Source organism: Calypte anna, unplaced genomic scaffold (genome assembly GCF_003957555.1).
Source record: "Calypte anna isolate BGI_N300 unplaced genomic scaffold, bCalAnn1_v1.p scaffold_86_arrow_ctg1, whole genome shotgun sequence".
NCBI lineage: Eukaryota > Metazoa > Chordata > Aves > Apodiformes > Trochilidae > Calypte > Calypte anna.
Window position 1 is genome coordinate 842,037 of NW_022045534.1, and position 27,175 is coordinate 869,211.

Genomic DNA, 27,175 nt, shown 5'->3' on the forward strand with positions numbered 1-27,175 from the left:
GGTGACCTCCAGAGCTGTGAGTGGAGCAGGAATGGTGCTGGCAGGAGGGACAAACCTCGAGGGCTACAACCCCCAGCTGCCCCATCCCAGGGCCCTGCTTCATTCTCCTTTCTCCATGGCGCTCCAAGGAGACTTTTGGAAGAGCTCCCACAGCCCCAGCTCTCCCCTCCCCTGGGGCCAAGGGCTGAGCTCTCTGAGAAGCCACCAGCCACGGCCCTGGTGGCCACAGGGCTCTGAGACTGCCCCCGAGCTGAGCACCTCCACCAGCCCCAGGGAGGGACGGGTCCCATCCTCCAGCCCCATTTCTCTGGGACTCAAAGCCACGAACGGGACCCGGAGAGGAGGAATGCAGAAGAGGAGACCCAGCAGCAGGGAAGAGAAGTCCCCTGAGGCTGCATGGAGGAGAAGGGCACGGGGCCAGGGGAGGTTGTGGTGTGGGGCTGGGGACACGGGGGGAGGCTTCATGCTCCCAGCAGCTTCTTGACCATGTAGCCTGGCATGCTGTAGAGGAAGAGGGCGACCATGATGAGGAGCAGGAGGGCCAGCACGATTTTGATGATGAGCCACTTGTAGCGTGTGCAGATGAGGTATTTGATGGACTTGAGGGGGTTCAGGAACCAGATGAAGGACGTGTCCGGGCGGCTGGAGGGAAAGCAAACACCCATCATGAGTGCCATGGCCATGGAGAGAACGATGGACATGGTGGGCAAAGGCAGGGGGAGGATCCCCTTCCCTGGCTGAGCCTGCACAGGGTGAGAGAGCCCAACCAGGAGCATCAGCCATGGAATCCCAGACTGGTGGGAAGGGATCTTAAAGACCATGGAGTTCCAACCTCCCCCTGCCATGGTCAGGGACCACTCCCCCAGCCCAGGGTGCTCCAAGCCCCATCCAACCTGGGCTGAGACACTGCCAGGGATGGGGCAGCCACAGCTTCCTTGGGCAACCTGGGCAACCAGGGGCTCAGCACCCTCACCCCAAGCAATTCCTCCCTCACATCTCATCCCCAGCTCCCCTCTCCCAGCTCCAAACCCTTCCCCCTTCTCCTAGCCCACTCCAGCCCAGCCAGGACATCACCTTATTCCAGGCCACCACTAACCCATGTCCCACACCTGAGAATCACAGAATGCTCATGGCTGGAAAGGACCTTGGAGATCACCAAGTCCAACCAAACCATTTCTCCCTCCCTCCCTCCCTGCCCAAGATCTCCTCTCCATCTCCCCTCTCCCAGCTGCAAACCCTTCCCCCTCGCAGGCTCCCATCCCTCCAGGCCCTTGTCCCAAGTCCCTCCCCAGCTTTCCTGGAGCCCCTTCAGGCACTGGAGGTGACATGGGCCAGGCAGAGCAATGCAGGATGGTGGAGGGAGCGTGAGGAATCCAAAGCTGGAATGTGGTGGTGAGGACCAGAGAGGAGGAGGAGGAGGAGGTGGGAGGCCAAGGAAAGGGGATGGAGCCAAGAAGAGAGGCAGAGGAGGAACTGAGTGAGGAGAAGCAGTGGGGAAGTGAAGAGCAGACAGTGAGGGGAAGCAGTGGAGGTGACTCCTCCATAACCTCCATCCTAAGAGAATCAAACTGCTGTGGGAGGAAAGAGACCTCAAAGCCCACCCAGTGCCCCCCCTGCCATGGTCAGGGACCCCTCCCCAGCCCAGGGTGCTCCAAGCCCCATCCAACCTGGTCCTCACCACCACATCCTGGAGCTCCTCCTTGCCTCCCATAGCCCGTGGGCCACCCCAGAGCAGCCCAGGTGTCTGCTGGGGAGGGGGTTTCCTACTCACTTGGGTTTCTCCAGGGGATCAGGTTCATTCCGTGCCAGCCCAGCCGGGGACTTCTCAGCCTCCTCTGCGGTCAGGAGGTGCAGCTCAGCCTCCACCTTCCCCTGCAGGGAGCAGAGAGTTGGGCTGAGCCCCGGGCAAGCTTCCCCACCTCCCCCCTACACCCAGGCTCTGGTGATGGAGGGGATGGAGTCAAGAGTGGGGGGTGAGGAGCCTTCAGGATGCACAGACCCCTTCCCTTTCCCCCACCCTTACCGTGACCTCCAGCTCATCGTTCTCATCTCTGGCCACGAATGGCCACCAGCCCTTCACCCTCTTCTGCTTGAAGATGGAGATCATGGGCAGCTCTGCCTCCTTGGTCACCATCTCCAGGCTGCACTGCTTCGAGGTCTTGGCCCCCCGGGGGAACCGGTTGAGATCCAACTCGATGGCCCCTGCCAGGAGAACGGGGAGCCCAGGCCTTGGATGGAGGTGGGATGGGCCACCGTCTCCTGCCCTGGGCCACCATCTCCTGCCCTGGGAGATGCCTTTGAAGGCATTCTGGGAACCAGCCCCCCAGCACCTTTGCTCCCTTTGAGGAGCAGCAGCACAGAGAAGGGCTCTGCCCGTGGCTGCTCCCACCAGCAGCATCTCCAGGGGGTTTGGTTTGCAGGATGCTGAGACCTTGAGCAGCAGAGCTGCCCTGCCAGGTCCTGCCCCTCTGTGGGTCCTCTCTCATCCCACACTGCTCCATCCGTGGGCTCCTCACTGGCTGCCCCCTCACCCCACGGACCCCCCCACTTACCCAGGAAATCATCAGCTGAGAAGTGGTCAGCATCCCAGACCTGCAGGGTGAGGCGAGCTGGGATCTTGTACTCAGTCTCATCCCAGGAGAACATGGACTCCTTCTTGGAGATGACAATCTTCTCCTCTGCCACCAGGTAGTCAAAGGGGAAGATGTAACGCCAGTTGAAGTTGCCCTCCCCCGTCAGAGAGTGGTAATGGACATCTGTGTCTTGCTTGTCCTCCTGCTGACCCTTCAGCCACCTGCGGGGCCCAGAGGGGTGACAGAGGTGGCAAATGTCACAGGAGGGAGGAAAGGGCACAGGATCATCCCTTCCCTGCAGCCAAAATGTCCCCAGGACTCAATGAGCTGGGGTTGCTGGGATCTCCAGCAGAAGAGCTCCAAGGGATGGATGGAAGAGGGGCAGGAGGGCCCTGGAGGGAACAGGGGGGATGGAGAGCAAGAAATGCAAATGGGACATCAGGGGTCTTCTGCTGGGCAGGGGGATGTTAGAGGTGGGCAGGATCAAGGAGTTTGGAGCAAAGGGTTCTGGAAGGATGTCCCAACCCCTCACTGATCATAGAATCATCACAGAATGGTTTGGGTGGGAAGGGACCCTAAAGGTCACCTAATTCCAACCCTGCCATGGTCAGGGACCCCTCCCCCAGCCCAGGGTGCTCCAAGCCCCATCCAACCTGGGCTGAGACACTGCCAGGGATGGGGCAGCCACAGCTTCCTTGGGCAACCTGGGCAACCAGGGGCTCAGCACCCTCACCCCAAGCAATTCCTCCCTCACATCTCATCCCCAGCTCCCCTCTCCCAGCTCCAAACCCTTCCCCCTTCTCCTAGCCCACTCCAGCCCAGCCAGGACATCACCTTATTCCAGGCCACCACTAACCCATGTCCCACACCTGAGAATCACAGAATGCTCATGGCTGGAAAGGACCTTGGAGATCACCAAGTCCAACCAAACCATTTCTCCCTCCCTCCCTCCCTGCCCAAGATCTCCTCTCCATCTCCCCTCTCCCAGCTGCAAACCCTTCCCCCTCGCAGGCTCCCATCCCTCCAGGCCCTTGTCCCAAGTCCCTCCCCAGCTTTCCTGGAGCCCCTTCAGGCACTGGAAGGTGCTCTAAGGTCTCCCCGGTGCAGCCTTCTCTTCTCCAGCCTCAACATCCCCAACTCTCTCAGCCTGGCTCCAGAGCAGAGCTGCTCCAGCCCTCCCAGCAGCTCCCAGAAATCTCCATCTCCAGGATGCTGGGTGGCCAGGCCAGGCCCATTCGGGTCATGGAGCCAGGGGAGATGGAGAGGACAGAAACACAGCTCAGGAGACAGACCCCTGCCCCACAGCCCCCATCCCCTGCTCCAAAACCACCCTGGAGACCCCAGGGAGCACTCCCACCCCCCTGACCCCCACCCAAGGGAGAAGCAGAGGGGGTGGCACTTGGCTCCATGCTGTACAAACCCTCTGACAAAAATGTCACTGGATTTCTCTCCGGTGAAGTAATCATCATCCTCCAGGACAACCTCGTCTGTGTTCCACACTATCACCCTCAGCTCGTACCTGGTAGGAGGGAAGGAGACAGGGAGGTGAGGGACAGGAGAAGGAGGAAATGGGGTGACACTGCCAGAAAGCAGGACTTTATCTGAGGGCAAGAACAGAAGGTTCTTGGTCCTTGCTCCACATCAGCTCACAGAAACCCAGGCAGGGTGAGCAGAGCAGCGAGGGGACCTCTGCCTCCTTCTGCTCAGAACCTCTGCCAGGCCCAGGCCAAAGGCTTGAGAGGACAATCTGTGATAGATCAGTGGCTAAAATGGGGTCTACAAAACAGTCTGAGTCCAGATCTCCTCCTGGTTCTCCCTCCTGTGTCAGTGGAGCTGTGGATGTGTTCCAGCCCAGAGCTGCATCTTCTTCTTAGGTCCCCAAGATCTCCCTCATGTTGCCTCTTGTGGTCAGCTACCTGGAGGGATTTCCCATTTGGCTTGGCTGGGAATTGTGGTGATGAAGAAAGCACCTCTGGTGGGGGTGGGTGGAGGTAGAGCAGATCCCTGACAGGGTGCAGCATAGAAAGGTTGGAGGAAGGTTCCTCTGGATTGACCAACCCTGTCCCAGGAACCTTCCCTGCTCTGAGGTGCAGCCATCACCTCCTGGAAAGGACCCATCCAACCTGTCCCGGGTGCACTGGGCAATGTTTTGATGCCCTGGGCTACATGGATGAGAGAGCTGGGGATGGAAGGGGTGGGACAGCAGCCTTCAGGAGCAGCTCTGGCAGGGCAGGCCATCACTCGATGCCTCCAGCCAGGGCAGCATGGTTGGGGTACCCAGGCTGGGCTGGGCCACGGAGCAGCAGCAGGAGAGAGGAGAACCAGGGCCCCAACCCCCTGCCTCGACTTCCCCCCGGGGTTGGTTGCCTGGGAGGCTCCTTACTTCTTTGGTTTCCTGGGGGAAATGTCAATGGCAGGGCCGGGAGCTGGCATGTCCATGGGGAACATGTCCACCCACATCTCCAGGCGGCCCTGCAGGGTGGAAGAGGTGCAGTCAGCTCCCCTGCTCCCACCTTTACCACATCTCCCCCTCCCATATCACCTTGGCCATGCCTGGCACGGGGCAGGACCTGCAGGACACCTGCAGGTTTCTCCTGGAAGACAGGAGAAGTGCAGAGGTGCCTCCTGGCTTGGGGTGCGGGGCCAAGGGACATAGGGCATGACCTGGATGCAGGCTGGAGCATTCAGCTGATGCCCAAGAGGGCTGGTGATGCCCAAGTGCCAACCCTCTGCCTGCTGCCAACCTCCCCTGTGCCCCCCAGGGTGGTTGCAGCTGCTCTGATGCTCACCCAGACCAGACCCCCCCCCCCTTTCTTACTGCTCCATGCAGGTGTTTGTCTTGGGTTTTATGGTAACTGTGAGTCTTACACTGCAGGCTGTGGTTTTATACTCTATTTTTGGAGACAGTAATTTTGGTTTATATCTATCTGTATCTATACATGTAGATGAAGAAGTGCTGCAGACCTGCTCGATGCCCGGCTTGTCGGGGTGCAGCAGGGGCCGTGTCTCCACGTGCTCAGGGACCAGCTTGCAGCCTGCCCAGGGAATGTCCTCCCAGTGCTGCAGCACAGCCAGGGCCAAGTGCTCATCTGTCTGCTTCTTCTGACCTGCGTGGGCAAAGGGGGGGCTGAGCTTGGGGACCTGGGGACAGCAAACAGCCCTGGCCACCCATCACCCCCTCCTCCAAGGGAGCAGAACTGCTCCTCCCCACTCCCTGGTGTCCTTCAACCAACTCCTGAGCTCCTTTCTCCTCTTCCTGACCCGTGTCATCTACAGGAGGTCCAGATCCCCTGCCTATCTCCATTCCCCCAGGCTGAAGGAGGTCCCTTATCCATTGACCAGGTTCTCCTCCTCTTCTGCACCCCTCCTGGTGGGACTGCAGCTTTCATGAGCACAGGTTTGGGACACCGCTGGTGTTTGGGGTGGCAGCAACGTGGAGAAAGGCTTCCTAAGCAAGGCCAAGCTGGGCTGTCTTCCTTGCTTTTGGGGCAGAAACTTCCCAGAGGATGTTTTCAAAGGGAGCTCAAGTGGGCTGCCCAGGGAAGTAGTAGATTCTCCGTGTCTGGAGATCTTTCCAAAGAGCCTGGATGTGGCACTGAGTGCCATGGGCTGGGAACCACGGGGGGAGTGGAGCAAGGGTTGGACTTGATGAGCTCTGAGGTCCCTTCCAACCCAGCCCATTCTAGGATTCTATGATTCAGGTGACACCATGAAGGACCCTGAGAGCAACCCACTGGGCTGGGTGATCTGCCAGGCTCTAACTGGTCACATACTGGAAGGGAGTGGAGGGAGATTGATTGCAGTGATGGGGCCTCTACATCTGCCTCCATCCCTGGCTGCTGAGGGGACCCCCCTGCTCCCCTCCACCACCTCCATCCCGTGGGGCAGGTACCGTTCTCATCTTCGATCTCCGTGGGGCCAGTGAAGACCCTGTTGGCAACTTTCACTCTTCCTCCTGGCCCAAAGTGGGGCCCATCCACCTTGCCCTCTTTGCAGAGCTTGGAGAGGATCTGGGAGGGCTTCATGGGGTCACGCCAGGTGTTATAACCATGTCTGTGGAGGGAAAGACAAGGTCAGGGGAAGGAGAAGCAAGGTTTGGAGGGAAAAAAAGAAAAAAGAGAGAGAGAGAGAGGGTTTTTTTCTTTCTATCAGCAAAACGGGGTTCCCTTCATCAGCTCCTGCATGAAGGACCCAGAGGGGAAGGATTTGAGGCAGGAGAAGTGTGAACCTACAGAATTATGTCCTCCTGGACTCTTTGCTAACACCTTCCACCCCCCCAGCCCCTTTGCTCCATGCTAACCCCAACCTGAAGTCCCCAGCACGCCCCAGTTGGCTCCTGCTGGATGCTCAGCGTGGTTCCTTTGGCCCTGCTGGGCTTTCAGCTCTGGTCTCACTCCTTTGCTCAGTCCCACCAGGATCCCTCAGTCCCTCCCTCCTTGCCCCGGGCTCCACACCCCCCACACCACTGCTGGCCTGCTCACAAAACCCTTCTTAAAAACGAGGGCAGAGCCCAAGGTGCCCCCGTGGCAGGCAGGGCAGGACACTGCTGTGGGAGATGGGCCAGGCAGAGGGCTGTGCAGGGAAAGGGTTTTTTTTTTGCTCCTACATGGAGTAGGTCTGTGCCACCCCACAGGTAGCTCGGTGCTTGCTGTAGAACCGGTTCTCCAGGTCAATCCTGGTCTCCCCAATGAGGTCGTCGGTGCCCACCAAGTCCCAGTCGTACACGGCCACTGTCAGCATGGACTCCATGGGGAAGGTGGCCTCAATGTCAAAGGATCTGGGCCAGGGGGAAAGAGGAAAAGCTCTGTGAGGGTTTGGTTGCTACTCAAGACAGAGAGAGGGGTGCTCTGGGCTGTGTCTGCTTTGTGTTGACCACTGTGGGACATTCAAGGTTGAGGGGTTTTAACAAAACCTCTGAACAGCTCCTTGGAGACCCAACAGCCCTGGGCAGGAGGTGCCACAGGGTGAGTGCTTCAGGTGGGTGTCTCCATAGCCCTGGAACTCAGCTTGTGTGTCAGGAGATCCAGGCCCCACTCTCACTGGGGTTCAGGCCTCATGATTCCTAAAGAATCCCTAATTCCTAAAGAATTCCTGCATCAGTCTCCTAAACATGGCCCCTAAGCAGCCTTCACCACACTGAGCCCACCACTTGGCAGAGGAGGGCAGAAGATGCTCTGCTCCCTTGCAGGGGAAGTTCTCTGTGATCTGTCCCATCTCCTGAGCTCAAGGAGCAGCTGTGGGGTGGCTTGGGGTGCAGGGCCAGCCCTCCCCAAGGGGCAGACAGGGAACTCACTTTCCAAAAACAGGGTTCAGCTGCTTGGAGATGTAGTTCTCCTTGTCTTTAATGTCTGTCTTCCCCAGTTTGATGGCGATGTAGGGGTCAGCTTTCCCATTGATGTCAGCTGGGTGAAGGTCCGTGGCCTGTGGGGAAGGGGTGAGCTCCATTAGTGCTGTCCAGAGCAGTGAAGAATCCAGGGATGGACCCGTTCTCCATCCCTCAGACCATCTGGCCTTGGCTGGTGGGGGGCACAGGGCTGAGCATTTGGTCCCTCTGAACAGAATCGTGGTTTGGGTTGGAACAGACTGGTTTGGGTTGGAAGGGACCTTAATATGGAGTTCCAACCCTGCTGCCATGGGCAGGGACACCTTCTCCTAGATGAGGTTGCTCCAAGCCTGGTCCAACCTGGCCTTCAGCACTGGATGGGGCTTGGAGCAACCTGGTCCAGAGTGGGAGGTGTGGGATGGAAATGGATGATCCCCAATGTCCCTTTGAACCCAAACCAGTCTGGGATTCTATTTGGTGCTGAGGGTCATGGCTTCGTGGTGGCCATGGTGGTGTTGGGTTATCAGTTGGACTTGGTGATCTTCCAGGGCTTTTCCAACCCAAACTGGATGGGTCCATGGAAGGGAGGGTGGGATCCCCCCTCCCTTCCCCACCCTGACACTCACCCTCACCACGTAGACCCGGACCAGCACGTTGATGGGGTCATTGCTGGGGATCCCCTGGAACATCCCAAAGTTGGGGTCATATCCTGCCTCCTTGGTGACCTCCTCGGGCAGTGGGACTTTGTAGACACACATGGAGCCCTGGAGCAAGGGAGTGCACACCCCACTGAGAGTCCTGCTGCCCAGCTGGACCATCCCAAACCACCCTTCCCCGGGACCCAAATCAACCTCCTTGCCTCTCACCACATCCTGGAGCATCCAGACCAGAGCTCCAGAACTGCTCCACCTCTCCTGGAGGTGCCACCAAGGAGCAGAGGAAATGGATGGAGGGAGGGAAAGGGAGGCCCACGGGGGAACCAGACCAGCAAGGTGCTCACGGAGAGGGATTCCAAGAGCAAAACTGACAGGAGGACAAAACCCAGGGGAATAAAAGTGTTGGGAAGGGGTGAGCAGGGAAAGGCAGGAGTCACCACCTGATTGCTGTGCTCCCAAACCACCTGGGAGACTCTAAGGGGGGGAAATGTCTGCTCAGCTCCTTGGCTAAGCCAGCAAAGGGCATCAGCAGCCTTCATCTGGCTTCCTCTGGCCAGGCTCACACCTTCCAAAAGGTCACACCTTGGTGAAGCATCTTCTAGCTGAGGGATGTGCTCCTATATTGCCTGGGACTGAGCCCAGGTGAGCCCAGGTGAGCCCAGGTGAGCAGTGCTGGTGGGAGATGGTTCAGAGATGTCTCAGGAGGGGCAGGGGAGCTGGGGAAGGGCACAGACCCTCCAGGGAGCAGCTGAGGGAACTGGGGGTGTTGAACCTGGAGCACAAGAAGCTGACCAAACCCAGAGAAAGCTTTTGGCCAGAGCTCCCCATGATGTCCCTGCCCAGGTCAGCCCCCAAACTCACCTTGAACCTCCCCACGATCCTCTCTTCTTCTGTGGCATTGTCATCGTTGTCCCCAATCTTCCCACGGAGCAGGTTGAAGGTGTGCAGCCAGTCCTCAAAGTTATCAAACTCAGTTTCCAGCTCTTTGTTGAAGACCTGAGGTGAAAATGGGTTAAAAAAAAAAAAAAAGAAAATAAAAACAATGTGAGGAAAAGGTTCAGTGACGGCTCCAGAGAAGAACACGGAGCCCTCAGCTCCTGGTGCTCAATTTCCTGGTAAGGGAAAGGATCTTTGGGGTCACTGGGGTGGTCCTTGAACTGATAATGTCCAAGCTGAATGGGAGAGATGTTTGTCCCCCAGATGTGCAAGACCCAGGTCCAAAAGCCCTTCTGACCCCCAGACCCACAGAACCTGACAAAGCCCCTGGGCCAGAACATTGAACCAACCACAGCCAGGCTGGAAAACTCTCCCCTCCACACAGGTTATCCCCAGGGATCATCCTTATCCCAGGACAACCCCTTTCCTGTGAAGCTTCTTACTTCTGGCTCCTCCAAACCCTGGCAGTGGCACTGGAGACCCCTCAAGATGCCCCCCCCAGGGCTGGTCCCTCCTGCCCTGCTCTCCATCCTCCCAACACACTTCACCTTCAGCTCCTCAATCTTCTGCTTGTTCTTCTTCTCTGGGACCTCAGGGACTGGCTGCTGCTTCTTCTTCCTGTCCTCCTTGGGTGCTTTGGACTTCTCCTTGTTCTTCACCTGACTCTTGAAGCCTTTCATGGAAGAGTCACCAAGTTTGATTTCTGAGTGCCAGGGGAAGCAGCAGGGAGGGAGGAGATGGAAATGGGGGTGAGGAGGGGTGGAGGAGACAGCAAAGGGGGGGACCTGAGACCCTTCACACAGCAGCATGAAAGGTGATGGCTGCTGCTGCCTGCAGCTCCCACCCCTCTCCCTCCTGCTCCTTCCTTGGCCCTGGCCACTCCTGCCCAGGTCACAGCATCTCCAAGATCCCAGAAGTTCCTGAGTTTCCAGAACTGAGCTAAGGATCTGCCATTTGGAGGATACAGCCCCCAGGGTGAGCGGCTCAGGATACCTAAAACAGCACCCAGAGGGGCTGATCCTGCCCACAGCATCTCCTCCCTTCTGCTGGAGGCTTTTCTTGCTGTCTGCAGCTGGAGAATAAACCCTGGGCATGGCAGAGGGGATCAGAGCACAGGAGAAGCCCTTGCAGAGCTGCCCATGGCCAGATGTGGTGACAGATGTTGGGGTCTCTGTTCAGAGCCACCACCACCCTGGGCCATCAGCTACATAGGAAACAACCTTCAAAGGGGAGCAAAGGAAGCTTCTCCCTCCCTTCTGATGTCCCTGTCCCTCACCACCTCTGATGTCCCTGTCCCTCACCACCTCTGCTGTCCCTGTCCCTCACCACCTCTGATGTCCCTGTCCCTCACCACCTCTGCTGTCCCTCTCCATCATCACCTCTGATGTCCCTGTCCCTCATACCCTCTGCTGTCCCTGTCCCTCATTCCTTCTGCTGTCCCTGTCCCTCACCACCTCTGCTGTCCCTCTCCATCATCACCTCTGATGTCCCTGTCCCTCATACCCTCTGCTGTCCCTGTCCCTCATTCCTTCTGCTGTCCCTGTCCCTCACCACCTCTGATGTCCCTCTCCATCATCACCTCTGCTGTCCCTGTCCCTCACCATTTCTGATGTCCCTATCCCTCATCCCCTCTGCTGTCCCTGTCCCTACACCACCTCTGGTGTCCCTGTCCCTCCCCATCAACCACCTCTCATGTCCTTGTCCCTCACCACCTCTGGTGCTCTGCTGTCCCTGTCCCTCACCATCTCTGTTGTCTCTGTCCCTCATTTCTTCTGATGTCCCTGTCCCTCGTCACCTCTGCTGTCCCTGTCCCTCACCACCTCTGTCACCTTTCATGACTGCCTGGCCATGCAGATGGGGACAGACAGATGACAACAGACTTCATGTGGAAGAGGAGAGGAGGAAGGAATGGCAGAAATGGGCCCTTCTTAGAAGACAGAAACAAGGGGAGAACACGAAACACCCCCCAGAAGCCTCCTCCTGCCATCGAGCCCAGGAAGGAGCTGCTCAGAGCCGTCTGCAAGCTGAGAGGGCCCCATCTTTCCTGTGATATGGAGAGGAGGCTTCAGAGGGAACCAAGCTCTGTGGTTTTCTCAGCTGTATTTTCTCTCTGTATTTTTCTCAGCTCATGGATCTGGCCTTGCCTGGGCATGCCAGCAACCCAGTGTCATGGGGACATGGGACATCCAGAGAGCAAGGGCCAAAATCCCCAAGGAAAGTCCTACATGTCCCACTGGTGGGGCTGGCAAGGAGCCTCAGGCTGCAAATGGACCAAGTACCAGAACCACAACATCTCAGGTCGGAAGGGACCTCAAGGATCATCTGGTCCAGCCCTGACCAAGATGACCCAGGTCACTCCTGACCAACGTGTCCCCACTGATTGGTATTCTCAGCTCACATCACTCATGGTTCAGAATCCATCTGACCCAGCTCTGGACATCTGCAACCCCCCTGTGAGCTACAGAGCCCTGAGTTCCTTCAGAGCAAAGTGCTCTTGGGACACAATTCACCCAAGGGTGACACAGCATTGAAAATAGCTCAAAGAACTTGCCCTAAAAAGGTGTATTTTTCTCCACAGCCTGTCCTACAACAACAGCCAAGGAGGTCTCCACACACAGGGGGAAGCACTGAGTAGATGAACCTCAGACTTTTTGCCTGGTTGAATTTTCCCTTGCAAAATTAGAGCAATACTTTGAAGCCTCCTGCAAAACAAGGACGGGAAAAAAAAACCCCACGGAGATGATCTGGAAGTATCTAGAACTTGTGTGCTCCCACTTCGAGCACCCAGACCCATCACCAACATAACTGCAGGGGCAAAGTGATGGCACCTTCCAGGACATCCTCAGCTGTGGTTGCCCAAAAATGTCCTCAGACAATAACACAGGCCCTGGGCACTGGTCTGCATCCCTTACACGTGGCCTCCCTCCCAGCATGGATGGGTGGGAGCTCCCACAGCACCATATTCTGCTTTGGGATCACCTGGCATGAGCACATTGACCCAACACAGCCCCCAGCATGGGGAGGTCCAACACCCTGACAACATCTGGTCTGGTCTCCCAGGAGCAGGAGGAGAATGAGGGGCTGGAGAGTGTCCAGAGAAGGGAATGGAGCTGGGGAAGGGGCTGGAGAAGATGGAGAAGGGTCTGGAGAAGTTGTGAGGAGCATCTGAGGGAGCTGTGGGTGCTGATCCTGGGGCAGAGGAGGCTGAGGGGAGACCTTGTGGCTCTCTGCAAGCCCCTGAGAGGAGGTTGGAGCCAGGGGGGGTCGGGCTCTGCTCCCAAGGAAGAAGGGATGGGACAAGAGGAACTTTTGGCACACCTCAAGTTGTGCCAGGGGAGGTTTAGGTTGGAGCTGGGGAAGAATTTCTGCCTGGAAAGGGTTGTCAGGGCCTGGCCCAGGCTGCCCAGGGCAGGGCTGGAGTCCCCATCATGCCTGGAGGGGTTTCAGAGCAAGCCCTGGGGATGTGGGGATGAGGGACATGGGGTGGGGATGCTGGGGAAAGGTTGGACTCCATCACCTTCAAGGTCTTTCCCAACCAAACCCATTCTGAGAGCAGCCGTCCAAGGAGGGCCCAAGGACTAAAAGGGTCCCTGGTCCAGCCCTTCCCTGCCACCCTCCCTCCCCTCCTTCCCAACCTTCCCAACCTTCTGCAATCTCCAGATCTTCCTTCTCCTCTGCCTCTGCTGCCGCCGCTTCCTGCTGCCGGAGGTGCTGGAGGGAGGAATGAAGATGGAGTTGGGGCTGGTGCCCAGGTCCTGTGCTCCCTGCAAAGGTCTCACACAGAGCCCTGGTTTGCTCTTGCCACCTGATGGAGGTTCTGGCAGTGCTGGAGAAGCCAAAGGTACTCAGTGGAGCCCTGAGACCCAGCACTGCCAAACCCCGGTGTCCAAGGCTGAGACCTTGAGGCAGGAAACTTCCCTCCCACCCCTTAAAATCCCCTCCTCTGCTCTGCACCCACCTCCTTCATGGTCTCAATTGAAGCAAAATACTTGGACCACCAGTCCAGCATGCTCTCATCTGGCTCCTCCTCTTCTACTTCTTCTCCTCCCCCTCCTTTCTTCTTCTTCTTCTTTTTCTCCTTCTCTTCCTCAGACTGCAGAGGGAAAGGGAGGCAAAGAAGAAGGATCAGATGGGAGCCAAATGTCTCCTGAAGGGTAGAGATAAAGCACCTTGGAAGGCAGAACCCTCTGGGCCCCACGACCGCTTTCCCCCTTTTCCTGCAGCAGACACAGAGCAGGAGGATGTCCAAAGCTCCACAGAGAGGTCCTGAGACATCTCCTCCTGCCCATCTCCCCTTTCACCTGTGTGCCTACAGCACCAGGACCATGCATGGTACCATTCCTCCCTCTGCCCAGTCCCTTGGGTCCACTTTGTGGTGGAGTGAGGGCTCTTGGAGGTGGTGTCTGGTCATGATGGGGCTGACCAGAACCTCTCCAGCTGAGTGCTGCCTGCCCTGGGACTACTGGGACACCCGGGCTGGTCAAGAAGAGCAGCCCAAGCTGCTGGACCCATATCTGGGGGTGCTGATCCTGGAGCAGAGGAGGCTGAGGGGAGACCTTGTGGCTCTCTGCAAGCCCCTGAGAGGAGGTTGGAGCCAGGGGGGGTCGGGCTCTGCTCCCAAGGAAGAAGGGATGGGACAAGAGGAACTTTTGGCACACCTCAAGTTGTGCCAGGGGAGGTTTAGGTTGGAGCTGGGGAAGAATTTCTGCCTGGAAAGGGTTGTCAGGGCCTGGCCCAGGCTGCCCAGGGCAGGGCTGGAGTCCCCATCATGCCTGGAGGGGTTTCAGAGCAAGCCCTGGGGATGTGGGGATGAGGGACATGGGGCACTGCTGGGGCAATGGGTTGACCTGATGATCTCAAAGGTCTTTTCCAACCAAAATTCCATGACTCTGTGATCTATTGGTGGAACAACTCTGCTCTGTCTCTACCATGGGATGAAAGGGCCCCAGGTCCCCTCCTATCCTGAGGCTGGTGAGGACTCGTGGTCCATTGGAAGCTGTGCAGAAGGGTAGGATGGGGTGTGGAGGGTTGGGAGCAGGGATGTAGAGCAGGTCCATCACTTACCACGTCCACCTTCACCACTGCATCAGAGTTCTGCCACCCGGGGTGGAAGGGAAGGAAGAGAAGGAGAGCAGGTTAGGACCACAAACACCCCCTGGCACACAGATGCACCAGAAGTCACAGAGAGTTCCCCAGGGATGAGAGAACCAAACACCTTCAGTGAGGAAGCCTGGCTGGGAGCACCTTGGGATGATGTCTGCCATCACACACCAACCCCACCTCATCTCCCCTGCACTCTGCTGAGGGACAGCCCTGCTCCCAGACATGGACTGGGTCCCCAGAGGAGGGTCTGGAAAGTCCCTTTGACTTTCAATGTGGATAAAGGCTCTACTGGAGCTTTTCTTGCCTGTCTAGGGAGGTCTGCAAGCTCCTGGGGTGGACTTCAAGAAGAAGTGTGGGTGCTGGGCTGTTCCAGACATACCCAGGGACCCACGTGTCCCCTTTCCTCTCCTGCAAGAGGCTGTGGGAGCAGATGCTCATGATACAAATTCTTGGGTGCGTAGGAGAAACTCCACACTGGGAGAATTTAGAGCAGCTTCCAGGTCCTGAAGGGGCTCCAGGAAAGCTGGGGAGGGACTTGGGCCAAGGGCCTGGAGGGATGGGAGCCTGCGAGGGGGAAGGGTTTGCAGCTGGGAGAGGGGAGATGGAGAGGAGATCTTGGGCAGGGAGGGAGGGAGGGAGAAATGGTTTGGTTGGACTTGGTGATCTCCAAGGTCCTTTCCAGCCATGAGCATTCTGTGATTCTCAGGTGTGGGACATGGGTTAGTGGTGGCCTGGAATAAGGTGATGTCCTGGCTGGGCTGGAGTGGGCTAGGAGAAGGGGGAAGGGTTTGGAGCTGGGAGAGGGGAGCTGGGGATGAGATGTGAGGGAGGAATTGCTTGGGGTGAGGGTGCTGAGCCCCTGGTTGCCCAGGTTGCCCAAGGAAGCTGTGGCTGCCCCATCCCTGGCAGTGTCTCAGCCCAGGTTGGATGGGGCTTGGAGCACCCTGGCTTGGCGAAGGGTCCCTGATCACGGCAGGGGTTGGAATTAGGTGACCTTTAGGGTCCCTTCCCACCCAACCCTGTCTGGGTCAGTTCAACCCAAGGCTCTTCATCCCAAGCACTATCCCAGCTTCATGTCCAGCAAGCCATGGTGGCCTCTGTTTGGGTGGAATCCCTCAGAGACTGTGACTTCAGGGAGATGCTGGGGTGGTGCTGACACAGGGGTACTCACAGCTTCCAGCTTCACCATCGTCTCCATCTTCTTGATGGGAACCTCAGGTTCCATATTGACCACGATCTCCCCTGTGGGGTGAGAGCGATGGGTCCTGTTGGCCATGGCCAGGGAGCCATTGAGGTGTTTAGCTGGACAGAGGACAGAGAAAGAACAAGAGAGAAGGACAGTGCAGAGGAGAAACTGAGAGCTCATCCCACGGGATTCGGGCAGGAGTGATGTGGGATCATCTCCTTTGGAGAAGCCAAGTGGAGGAAATGAGGACAGACCCCTAAAACCCCACTGTAGGCAGTGACAGAGCAGATGAGGAGGAAGGGCTGAGCTTTCTGCATCCAGAGCAGAAGAGGCAGAGAAGACGAGTGCCCTGAGAGCATCATCTGGCATGGAGACAACCTCAGGGCCAGGGCTCTGGCTGGAACCAGGGATGGCTCTTGGCAACCCACCCCTCCTCAGACCTCTTGTCTCTGCCCAAACAAGGGTGCCTGCACCTCCACCAGGGCCTGGGAGGAGAGGAACTGTTCTGGTGGCTCACCCAGCCCTTGGCTGCTGCCTTGAGTGCAGGGAATTTGGGTTTGTGAGGGGTTTTTTTGTGGTGGGTGCTGATTGGGGTTGAGAAGGTGGCCTCAATCTGTAGCTTTTTGCCTGCTCAGCAGGCACAGAGCACAGCAGAGCCACCTCTCAGTCCTGAGGGACATTGGGACAGCCTGGAGTCCTGAAGCTGCAGAGATGTTAAGAGGTGAACCCTCCTTCCTCAACCCAGGAATCAAAAGTTCCTTGGGGAATCACAGCCTCACACCCTCTGCCTTCTCCCCACCTTGACCCTTCCCTTCTTGCTTCACCACCAAGCTCCAGCCCATGGTCCTCACAACCCCCTACTCGACTCCCTCTGCTCTGTGCCCAGGATCTCAGCCATCACCCACACCCAGGAGGTCCCCATGGTCCCAATCCCTGGTACCTGTCATGTTCCAGTGCTGGGCTTTCCTCTCCGCTGGGCGATAGATGAACTTGCGGAGGGAGCTGACGGCGTGGGAGCCCACCAGGGTGTAACGCCCAAAAGCTCTGCAATCCACCACCCGGATGTTGAGGGGGGGATGGAGAAGCTCATTCTCTGGGAGGTCCTGGGAAGTACAGGTGTGCTGGTTACCCAGGGCTGGGGGGTGCTTGGGAAAGGTCAGGAGGGACCCAAAGTCAAGGATTGCGTTGGTGGGAGAGGTCTGGAGTGGCTCTGGAGTGGCCTGGGAGCCTCTGGTGAAAGGGCCACCAGGGCAACTTCCCCCGTGGCTGTGGGCAAGCTGAGATGAGAGGCCAGGAGCCATAGTTGGATCTCCAGAAAACCTGGGTTTCAGTTGAAGGAAGGCTCCCGAGGAAGAGGAACCACTCACCACTTCAAACCACTTGACCAAAGTGCTGAAGTTGGGGTTTTTCTTGTAGTTCTGGATGAGGGCTGACTGCACCCCCTTCCCAGCACACTCAATGTCCACACGGGGCCGGTCCACCTGGGCCAGGTTCACTCTCTTCAGATCCCTCAGCCCCCAGAACAAGACCTAGGGCAGGAGGAGAAGGAAGAATATGAGAGGGGCTGTGCTGGAGCCACGCTGGAAGCAGAGGAGTTGGTTCTCCACATCCCCCAGGAGCAAAGACCCTACTGCAAATGTCATTGTGGTGGTGCCTTGAGGTTTCTCCTCCTCCTCCAGTTTGTCTCTGCCACCCCACACCTGATCTGCAGCAGCCTCAGACCCCCCCTGCTGCCCTCAGCCTTCCCATGGGACCCTCGTGGAGCAGGACCAGACCAGCTTTGTCCAACCAGAGAAGCTCTCCTCCCATTCTCAGGGTACCAGACTGACACCACGACCAGAAGTTCCTCTAAACAGAGTTTTTTTCCAAAAATCTTGCTTCCTCTTGCACATCAGAGGAACTCATCTCACCAGCTGCAAACATCTGGGAGAGCAGGAGCTGGGATCCCTTCAGAGCCCTGGAGATGCTCAGCACCCTCTGAGCCAAGACACCTCCAGCCATGGCTGAACCGTGCAATGAAGGACACTGCCTGGATTGCTTGGATCACCACCCAGACAGCCAGGGGAGAGGGACCCTGGTGGGATGGATCCCCCTCTAGATACCTACAGATACCCAGGAGCCATCCCACCAGGGATGCCTGAGCCTGGGGGGATTCAGCTCTCCTGACCTCTGGGACTGCTGTGTGTGGAGATGTTTTGTGTGTGTATCCCTGATGTGTCCTTGGGCCATGGGCTGCAGGGCTTGCTCTGGGGGCCATATTTAAGGCAATGAGGAGTCCTGCAGTCCCCTGGTCCCTTAGGGCTGCTGCAGCCTTGCTCCCAGTGCAGGTATGGAGGGGCCCTTGCAGTAGTTTGGGTGCCCAGCACCTCAAAGATCCCTCAAACACCCAGAGAAAGGTTCTTCCAACCCACAAAATGCTCATCAACATTAAAAATCTAGTGGTTCCAAGGCAGTTACCTCCACTCTGTATTTACTCAGCACCGGCCGAATCCCCAGTGGCACCGGCAGGATGGGACCTCGGTCCAGTTCTGTTGGGCCATCAATGGGGGGAAGGTCAGACTTGCCTCCAGGGCCAATCTGGAAGAGATGCAGCTTGGATTAGGATCTGTCCCAGATCAGGAGTTTGTCAGTCTCAGGTGGAACCAGCCCAGCCTGGTCTCCTGCTTTGGATCTGGGTTGTCTCAGAGGGTGCAGGAGCATCCAGGTGGCTGAACCATGGACAAAGGGCATAAACATGGGGAGAAATGGTTTCCAGCTGGGAGAGGGGAGATGGAGAGGAGATCTTGGGCAGGGAGGAAGGGAGGAATTCCTTGGGGTGAGGGTGCTGAGCCCCTGGTTGCCCAGGTTGCCCAAGGAAGCTGTGGCTGCCCCATCCCTGGCAGTGTCTCAGCCCAGGTTGGATGGGGCTTGGAGCACCCTGGGCTGGGGGAGGGGTCCCTGACCATGGCAAGGGGGGCCACTGGGTGGGCTTTAGGGTCCCTTCCCACCCAAACCATTCCATGGTCCCCAGCAGGTCAGTCTCTCCCCCCAGTAAGTCTCTTTTCAGAGATGGTTGCTGGTGGAAACCCAGATCATGCCAAGTTCAGACCCCCCCATTTCTGTCAGCTCAGCTCAGCTGCTGGATCTCCAGCTCCCTGTACCCCCCAACAGCCTGATGCCAACCAAGGGGGTGACCCCAATGTTTGCTTAGTGCTCCTGTTGGACATGGGATGGGAGGGGAGGGGACAGGATGGGATGGAACAGTGTAAGTGGGATGGGACCCCTGTCAGTGTCTCAGCCCAGGTTGGATGGGGCTTGGAGCACCCTGGGCTGGGGGAGGGGTCCCTAACCATGGCAGGGGTGGGATTAGGTGGGCTTGAAGGTCCCTTCCAACCCAAACCAGTCTGGGATTCCATGAATTCCCACCCCTTTTCCTGAGACCTCCAAACTGGCACCTCTGAGAACACCAGGACTCCCACATCCCAGTGACTATGCAGACTTTGGGCCAACACAACATTGTTGGGGTGTCCATCAGGATGCCCCCCACCCACTGCCCATCATCTCAACCATCATAAGTGTCCGGGAGCTGCAGAGCTCCTTTCATCCCATCCTTTTCTCCCTTGGTCTGGGGTGGCTTTGGCCATGGGATACCTGGAGCAGCTCGAAGGCAGCCAGGAGGTCACCAGCTGTGGAGTTGCCCCTGTAGATCTGGTAGTACTCCAGCTGGGGGGGGAAGCGTGGGGGGCAGTAGTGCTCATCAGACATCTTCACCACGGGTTTGGCAAAGGTACGGCCCATGAAGTCAGCTTTGCCCTGGGGAGACACAGGGAGAGCTCTGGGCTCTGCTGACCCAGGATGAGGTCCCTCAGGTTTAGGGTCTCAGGTGGGAACAGGGCATGGGAGGAGAGGGGGTTTGGATGGGGTGTTAGGATGTTCTTCCCTATGAGGGTGGGGAGACCCTGGCACAGGCTGCCCAGAGAGGTGGTGGAAACCCCATCCATCCCTGGAGGTTTTTAAGGTCAGGCTGGAGAGGGATCTGAGCAACCTGAGCTGGTGGGAGGTGGGGGTTGGAACTGGATGAGTTTAAAGGTCCCTTCCAACCCTGAAAACTCTGTGAAAATTCAGAACCCAAAACAAGAGCTAGGGCAGGAGGAGAAAGAAGGCCACGAATGTGAGAGGGACTGTTTGCTCCCCATTGTGGCCACACCAGCACCGTGTGCTCAGACCCACCCCAAATGGACCTGGGACACCAAAGCTCAGTGCCAGATTTCATTCCTGGCTTCTTCCAGCCAGGTGAAGGAGGTGGCCTGGGGCTGGGACACCAAGGAGACCAGGGCAGAGAAGCTTTTCTGATGGGAATGACTCAGGTAGCATCTCACAAAAGCTCTTCCCCCAGGTTGGGTGGAGCTTTGAGCAACTTGGTCCAGTGGAAAGGGCTCAACCCAAACCATTCTGTGACTCACTCTCCAAAATTAAGATCTCATTAAGTTGACTCTGACATCTGATGGGCTAGAGAGCTCCATGCCTAGGGGAGGGATCATCTTCCAAGGGTGAAGAGAAAAAGCTGCTCCTGACACCCTCTGCACCATCTGCCTGGCCTTCCACTCAGGAGTTGGGATCACCAACACTTCCCTTTGCTGGGACCCATCTTACCACTGTGTCCTGGTCATAGATCTCGATGACAATGATGGGGGGATCATCCCTCATCTCGTGGGCTTCTCCATACAGCTCCACGTTGTCAAAGACCAGCAGCTGGTCCCAGGTTGGGCAAAGGGTCTCATTGAGCACCTGGAAGAATGAGGGAGATGTTTACTGCTCCAGACAGAAGCTAAAGCCCTCAGGAAGGTCTCAGATGCACTTTTCTTGGGACCGTTTAGCCTTGGGGTCTCTCCCAAGGACTCTTCTGAGAAAAAAAAAGCCCACCCCAGCAGCAGGCAAGCAGACCCAAATCATTTCTGGTGTCCACCAAGCTTGGCAGCTCTCAGCCCAAGCAGGGGAGACAAACCCCATGCCAACATACTCCAGTGGCTCCTAACCAAGTGGTGACACACAGCCACAGGGCTGTGGGCTACCTGGGTGCTGATGCAGGATCCTGAAGACCATTCCAGCCCCATTTCCCACCTCAGAACCCCCTCACCAACCTGATCCATGGTTCCCTAGCAGTCATGGGAGCTGTGGCAGGGTGATGGGACCCCAGAGCCCACCCCTCCAGGTCAGGAGATGGTGTTTACCTCCGTGCACTGGCTCTGGGAGATGAAGAAGACTCTTGCAAATGGGTCTGAGAGGCCACTGCTGTCAGCTGCAAACAGACTCCTGGCTTGGTACATGTGGGCTCTCAGCTGGAAAACTTGCTTCTCTGCAAGAGAGAAGGGTGGTGAGACACCTGGACACACAGCCCTGGAGCCCAACGTGGGGCTCAGCCTGCAGAGTGACCAGCCTAACCCTAACCCTAACCCTGCAGAGTGAGTTCTCGGGCATTTTTGCTCAGGCTCAGCAGGGAGGAAGGATACAGGAGCTCAAAACACGTGTCCCAAATGGATGTGGACCTCCTTGAAGTCCTGGTGTGGAGAATGGCAGCTATGAAGGGGGTGAACACACTTCCTACCTCCTAGTTCCCCATGGGAGAAGTGGGGGACCTCAGACTGGGACAACTGGAATTATTTCCCCCTTAGCCCCTGGAAGCCCTCGTGGTGTCCAGCCAGGTTCCCTCCTGCCCTCTGCCCATGCCCAGTGCAGACAGGAAGGTCTTACTGGTGTAGAGGAGGCTGATGGGTGGGAAGGATGGCAGGTTTTGGCCTCTGGTGATCTTCTTCTCCTCGAAGCCACAGGGCAGGCCACTCAAGAAGTCTTTGCGTTGCTTGTTGAGGCCCAGCCACAGGTACATCTCCATCTTGGCCTGAAACTGTCCAGCCAGCAGGTCCAAAGCCCCTCTTCCCAGGTAGCTGGGCACAAAGGACAGAAGAGTTGACATGGACAGAAGAGTTGACCTCAGAGATGGCCAAACCCCCCTCTCACCTCCTCCTGGTGCATCCCTTAAACCCAGGGACCCAATCCCTCATCGGTTTGGACCATGACACTGCTCTGGCTCATGCATTATCTCCTTCCCACCGTGTTGGCTTCCTCCTTCTAAGCCACCACCCTCTCTTGTGGCCACCAGGGTCACACATCTCCCTCCTCCTTGGTGTTTCTCCCTCACTGGACTGGGTGGGATCAGTGCCTCTCCCAGCAGACTCCAGGCTCTGATCACAACAACTCTCCCATCCCCATCTCCCACCCTCCCAGTCTCTCCTTCTTCCACCTCCCTCCTCTTGGCTGTAGCTCCTCCCAAGGCAGTCAGAGCAGCACCTTGAGGAAGATGGTTTTCACTTTGGCACAGTCCTTGCCCATCTCCTCGTCCACGATGGAGTAGAGGATGTCCTTGGCAGGGATGCGGGCGTAGGCGATGCGCTTGTTGCTGCTCATCATCCAGATGAAGATGTCAGGAATGCTGTGCTGGGGCTGGGGACACCAGGAGGAGCCTGGTCAGGGGTCAGCTCCTTCTGACCACTGAGGCACCAGCGGGGCTGGAGAACATCTGAAGGTAAATCCAGCAGATGCCAAGGGAGATGGAGGTGCCTATTGCCACCTTAGGGACATCACAATGGTTTGGAGCCTCCAACTGGAGAAGATTTTCTGCTGAAGCTGCTCAGAGCAGGGGGAGGGTTGGCAGGAAGGACACTGAGATTTGTCCTAGAGTCATAGAATGGCTTGGGGTGAAAGTGACCTTAAAGACCCCAGTACCACCCCATGTCCCTCATCCCCACATCCCCAGGGCTTGCTCTGAAACCCCTCCAGGCATGATGGGGACTCCAGCCCTGCCCTGGGCAGCCTGGGCCAGGCCCTGACAACCCTTTCCAGGCAGAAATTCTTCCCCAGCTCCAACCTAAACCTCCCCTGGCACAACTTGAGGTGTGCCCAAAGTTCCTCTTGTCCCATCCCTTCTTCATTGGGAGCAGAGCCCGACCCCCCCTGGCTCCAACCTCCTCTCAGGGGGTTGCAGAGAGCCACAAGGTCTCCCCTCAGCCTCCTCTGCTCCAGGATCAGCACCCACAGCTCCCTCAGATGCTCCTCACAACTTCTCCATCCCCTTCTCCATCTTCTCCAGCCCCTTCCCCAGCTCCATTCCCTTCTCTGGACACTCTCCAGCCCCTCCATCTCCTTCTGGTGCTGGAGGATGAAATTCAGCCTCCCCACCCCGAGGTCTCCTGCACCTTGAGGGATCCCTGCAGAGAGGAATCAGTGCAGAGTGGGCAGGTTGGACTCTTCCATGGGTGAACATTCCTGGTTTTAAGCCACGTGGCTCAGATCCTCACAACTTCTCCAGATCCTTCTCCAGCTTCTCCAGAGCATCCTCCTTACTCTCCAGACCTTTCTTCTTGTTCTCCATCCCCTTCTCCATCTTCTCCAGCCCCTTCCCCAGCTCCATTCCCTTCTCAGGACACTCTCCAGCCCCTCCATGTCTTTCTTCTCCCGAGGGTCCCAGAGCTGTCCCCAGGACTGGAGTTTCCTCCCCATCCCAGGCTGCTTTCCCCATGCCCTGACCCAGCTGAGCCCCTCTCTCCCTGCAGAGACCTCTCCTCACCTCATCTGCAAGAACCGGAGTTTCTGCAGGAAGTTTTTGCACCAGCTTCATCTTCTCTTTCATGGTGTTCTTCTTCACCTGTGAGCGCAGGGCCGTGGCTTGCTGCCCCATGTTCTCCTGAGGGCAGAGGGGAGCCCAAGACACCTCTTTAGGAAGAGCAGGAAGGAGCAGAGAGAAGGGAGCAGCACCAGGCAGATCCCTGGGTGTTTGGGGATGGGTGGGGAGGGGGCAGCTGCCTGAAGCCCACATGGTGCCTCCTGGGGTTGGGTACTCCTGAGACATCTTCAGTAACCTTGGCACGATGCTGGGGGTCCCTGGCAGGGCAGAGACATCAGCCCCAGGGGAAGGAGCACGGGGCAGGAAGGTGTCACCCATGCTCTGGGCACTCTGGGGTGCTTTGAGCCTGCTGGAGGCTTTCACATCTTAAATTCCTTGCTCTGGAGGGTGCAGGAGGAGTGAGTGGAGCTGGTGGCCTTGGCTCTGCCACCTGCGTGAGCCACCTGCTCCTTGTGCATCTCTTCTGCACTTCTCCTTTGCAGGGAGCTGGGTAACCAGCCCCAAACTGGCTCCCCCTCCCCTGGAGCGCCTGATCTCTGCAGGATTCCCCTAAATGACTCCTTCCTGCTGTCCTCAGCCACCTAACAGCACCCACAGCTCACTGGGTTTCTTCTCAAGGCAAGGCACAGGGGGGTGGTGGTGGAGGGGAGGCGCAAGTGCCACCTGGGACCCCTGCAACACCCAAGCTCCTTCCAGAAATAAACCCCCAAATCCACAGGGAGTGGAAACCCACACCCCTAGGGACCAAAGTTCTCCAGCAACATTGAGAAGGAATCGTCCTGCCCTTACCAGCTCCCGCATGCAGGATTTGAGCCTCTTCCCTGTCCAGCCTGGTGCGGGATGGGTGGTGCTGATCCTTCTCAGCCAAGAGTGACGAAGCGCCTGGGGGACAGGGGGGTGACATGAACACCCTGGGAAGTCCCTGGGCTTCTCCCAAGGAGCTGTGGCTGGAGGCAGGAAAGAAAAACTCCCCCCATCCATGCTCAGTTGTGGCCAAGTGTCCTCTTTGCAGCCATTCACAGAACTCCAGAGTGCTTTGGGGGGAAGGGACCTTCAAGGTCACCTAATTCCAACCCTGCCATGGTCAGGGACCCCTCCTCCAGCCCAGGGTGCTCCAAGCCCCATCCAACCTGGGCTGAGACACTGCCAGGGATGGGGCAGCCACAGCTTCCTTGGGCAAGCCTGGGCAACCAGGGCTCAGCACCGCTCACCCCAAGCAATTCCTCCTCACATCTCCATCCCCATCTCCCCTCTCCCAGCTCCAAACCTTCCCCCTTCTCCTAGCCCACTCCAGCCCAGCCAGGACATCACCTTATTCCAGGCCACCACTAACCCATGTCCCACACTGAGAATCACAGAAATGCTCATGGCTGGAAGGACCTTGGAGAATCACCAAGTCCAACCAAACCATTCTCCCTCCCTCCCTCCCTGCCCAAGATCTCCCTCTCCATCTCCCCTCTCCCAGCTGCAAACCCTTCCCCCTCGCAGGCTCCCATCCCTCCAGGCCTTGTCCCAAGTCCCTCCCACAGCTTTCCTGGAGCCCCTTCAGGCACTGGAAGGTTGCTCTAAGGTCTCCCCGGTGCAGCCTTCTCTTCTCCAGCCTCAACACCCCCAACTCTCTCAGCCTGCTCCCCAGCCATGCAGCGTTCAATCCTTCGTGGCCTCCTCAGGACTCTGCCAGCTCCCCTGTCCTTATTTTTGGGGGCTCCAGACCTGGACACAGTGCTGCAGTGCTGAGTCTCATGCATGCAAGTGCCACCCTGAGGCGAGCAGAGGGCTGAGGCTCCACCATCACTTTGGGTCTTTGGGTGCAGATGTCAGCACCACCCCAACCTGTGCTCCAAGCCAGAAGGCAGCTGGTCCAGCACTGTGCCAAGGTGATGGGATGGACACGGTTTTAGTGCTGGATTCATCAGTGTTGGGTTAATGGTTGGACTTGATGGCCCTCAAGGTCTTGTCCCACCCAAACCATCCCATGAAATGCTTGCCCACCATCAGGAGGATGAGGCAAGGTGGGCTTCTGCTCACAGCCTTGTCTGCAGAGAGCAGGGTTCTGCTGGGTGCCACCTCTGCCCAGAGTTACTCACAAGCACCCACTGCTCAGCTCCTCCAGGACCCCTCGCAGTCGGCGCTCTGGATGTGGCTTCTCTGTCTTGATCATCTCCTGAACATCATTGAGTCCTTCCTCCTGCAGCAGTGATGGGGAAACAGTGAGGTGGGGATGGGACAGAGCCCTGCTGTGGGGAAAGGTCCCTCCTGAGGTCCCAGCTGCCTGGAGCAGCCCTGTGGGAGCTGCCAATGGGAAATTGCTGCTGCTCCTCCAGACCTCCTGGCCTCAGCTCTGGCAGAGATTTGGCTGCAGGGACCTTGCTCTGGGTGATGAGGGGGGCTCCACCATGGGACAAGCTGGCCAGGGTCCACACTGGCTTAGAGTCATAAAATGCTTTGGGTGGAAGGGACCTATCAAGGCCACTGAGTCCCAACTCCCCCTGCAGCCAGCAGGGACATCTTCACCCAGAGCAGGGACATCTTCACCCAGAGCTGGGACATCTTCACCCAGAGGTCACTCAGAGCCCCATCCAACCTCCCCTGGGATGGTTCCAGGGATGAGGCATCTCCCACCTCCCTGGGACACCTGGGCCAAGGGCTCAGCACCCTCAGCATGAACAATTTCTCCGTTTTCTCTCTCATCTGAATCTCCTCTTGTTGTTCAGTTTAAAACCACCACGCTTCATCCCATCCCTCCAGGCCCTTGTCCCAAGTCCCTCCCCAGCTTTCCTGGAGCCCCTTCAGGCACTGGAAGGTGCTCTAAGGTCTCCCCGTTGCAGCCTTCTCTTCTCCAGGCTGTTCCCACAGAGGGTGGAAGGTCCTGGCTGGACCCTTTGGGGTTCTGCTGAGATCTTGCCAAGCTGGAGCTGTCCCAAAGGCTCTTTGGGGTTTAGCTGAGTCCATGCAGGAGGCTCTGGCACAAAACTGCTTCATCCCTGTGCTCCAGGAGGTCAAACCCTCCCTGCTCCTGCTCCCTTTTGTGGGGACACCTCCTCTGACCACAGAAAATCCAAAAATCACCTTTTTTAGGACTTGGCAATCCACCTGTGGGGCATTGGGAAACTTCCCACTTCCCACCCAATTCTGCTGGTGGGTCCTTGAACTGCTTGACCCTGGTTTGGGAGAAGCTGCAGAGATGCAGGGGGGACCTGGAGGTGCCTCCCTGCCAGCTCCACCACCCAAATGGTCTCTGTGCCCCCCTCCCCAGCTGCCCCCTCCTCACCAGCTTGTCCCCAATCTTGTCCATGATGTTGGCGTTGTACAACCTGCGGCGTTGGTCCTGCCACCAGCTCTTGATGTAGATGCAGGGCTTCTTCTCAAAGTAGGGCAGGTGGAAGTAGTTCCTAAAAGAGGAGGCAGAGGAGGTGGAAAACCTGGGCAGGAACAGCCCCTGTCCCACACCTCTCCTGAGGAGAAAACACTGCAGTGGGCAGAGGGGGAATTTAGGAGGCCAGGGCTGGGCTGAGGGGAATTTGGAGAATTGTTTGGGTTGGAAAAGACCTTTGGGATCATGGAGTCCAACCCTTCCCCCAGCCCTGCCCCATGTCCCTCATCCCCACATCCCCAGGGCTTGCTCTGAAACCCCTCCAGGCATGATGGGGACTCCAGCCCTGCCCTGGGCAGCCTGGGCCAGGCCCTCACAACCCTTTCTGGAAAACTAAATTTGAGGTTTTTGGGGACTCCCAGGCACCC

General features: G+C 57.6%; 2 protein-coding genes across 2 annotated transcripts in view; both read right to left on the reverse strand.

The window, feature by feature from the left end:
* Positions 1–461: 461 nt before the first annotated feature.
* OTOF (otoferlin) lies at positions 462–25,619 on the reverse strand. The gene is given in 30 exon segments (XM_030468834.1): positions 462–642; positions 1,772–1,872; positions 2,024–2,202; positions 2,553–2,794; positions 3,994–4,092; positions 4,957–5,045; positions 5,538–5,680; positions 6,466–6,626; positions 7,180–7,350; positions 7,867–7,994; positions 8,523–8,660; positions 9,414–9,548; positions 10,037–10,161; positions 13,133–13,199; positions 13,447–13,581; positions 14,553–14,582; positions 15,763–15,893; positions 16,718–16,880; positions 17,145–17,306; positions 18,235–18,354; positions 19,408–19,569; positions 20,410–20,544; positions 20,988–21,112; positions 21,508–21,655; positions 21,657–21,698; positions 22,102–22,254; positions 23,378–23,494; positions 24,224–24,250; positions 24,252–24,345; positions 25,522–25,619. Coding segments are annotated over 30 exon segments (3,777 nt in total). The 5' UTR covers positions 25,596–25,619.
* Positions 25,620–26,372: 753 nt separating this feature from the next.
* The window catches only part of LOC115600369 (otoferlin-like), a 19,522-nt gene continuing 18,719 nt past the window's right edge, over positions 26,373–27,175 (reverse strand). The window contains 2 exon segments of the mRNA XM_030468819.1: positions 26,373–26,477; positions 26,706–26,826. Coding sequence (XP_030324679.1) covers positions 26,373–26,477; positions 26,706–26,826 — 226 coding nt within the window.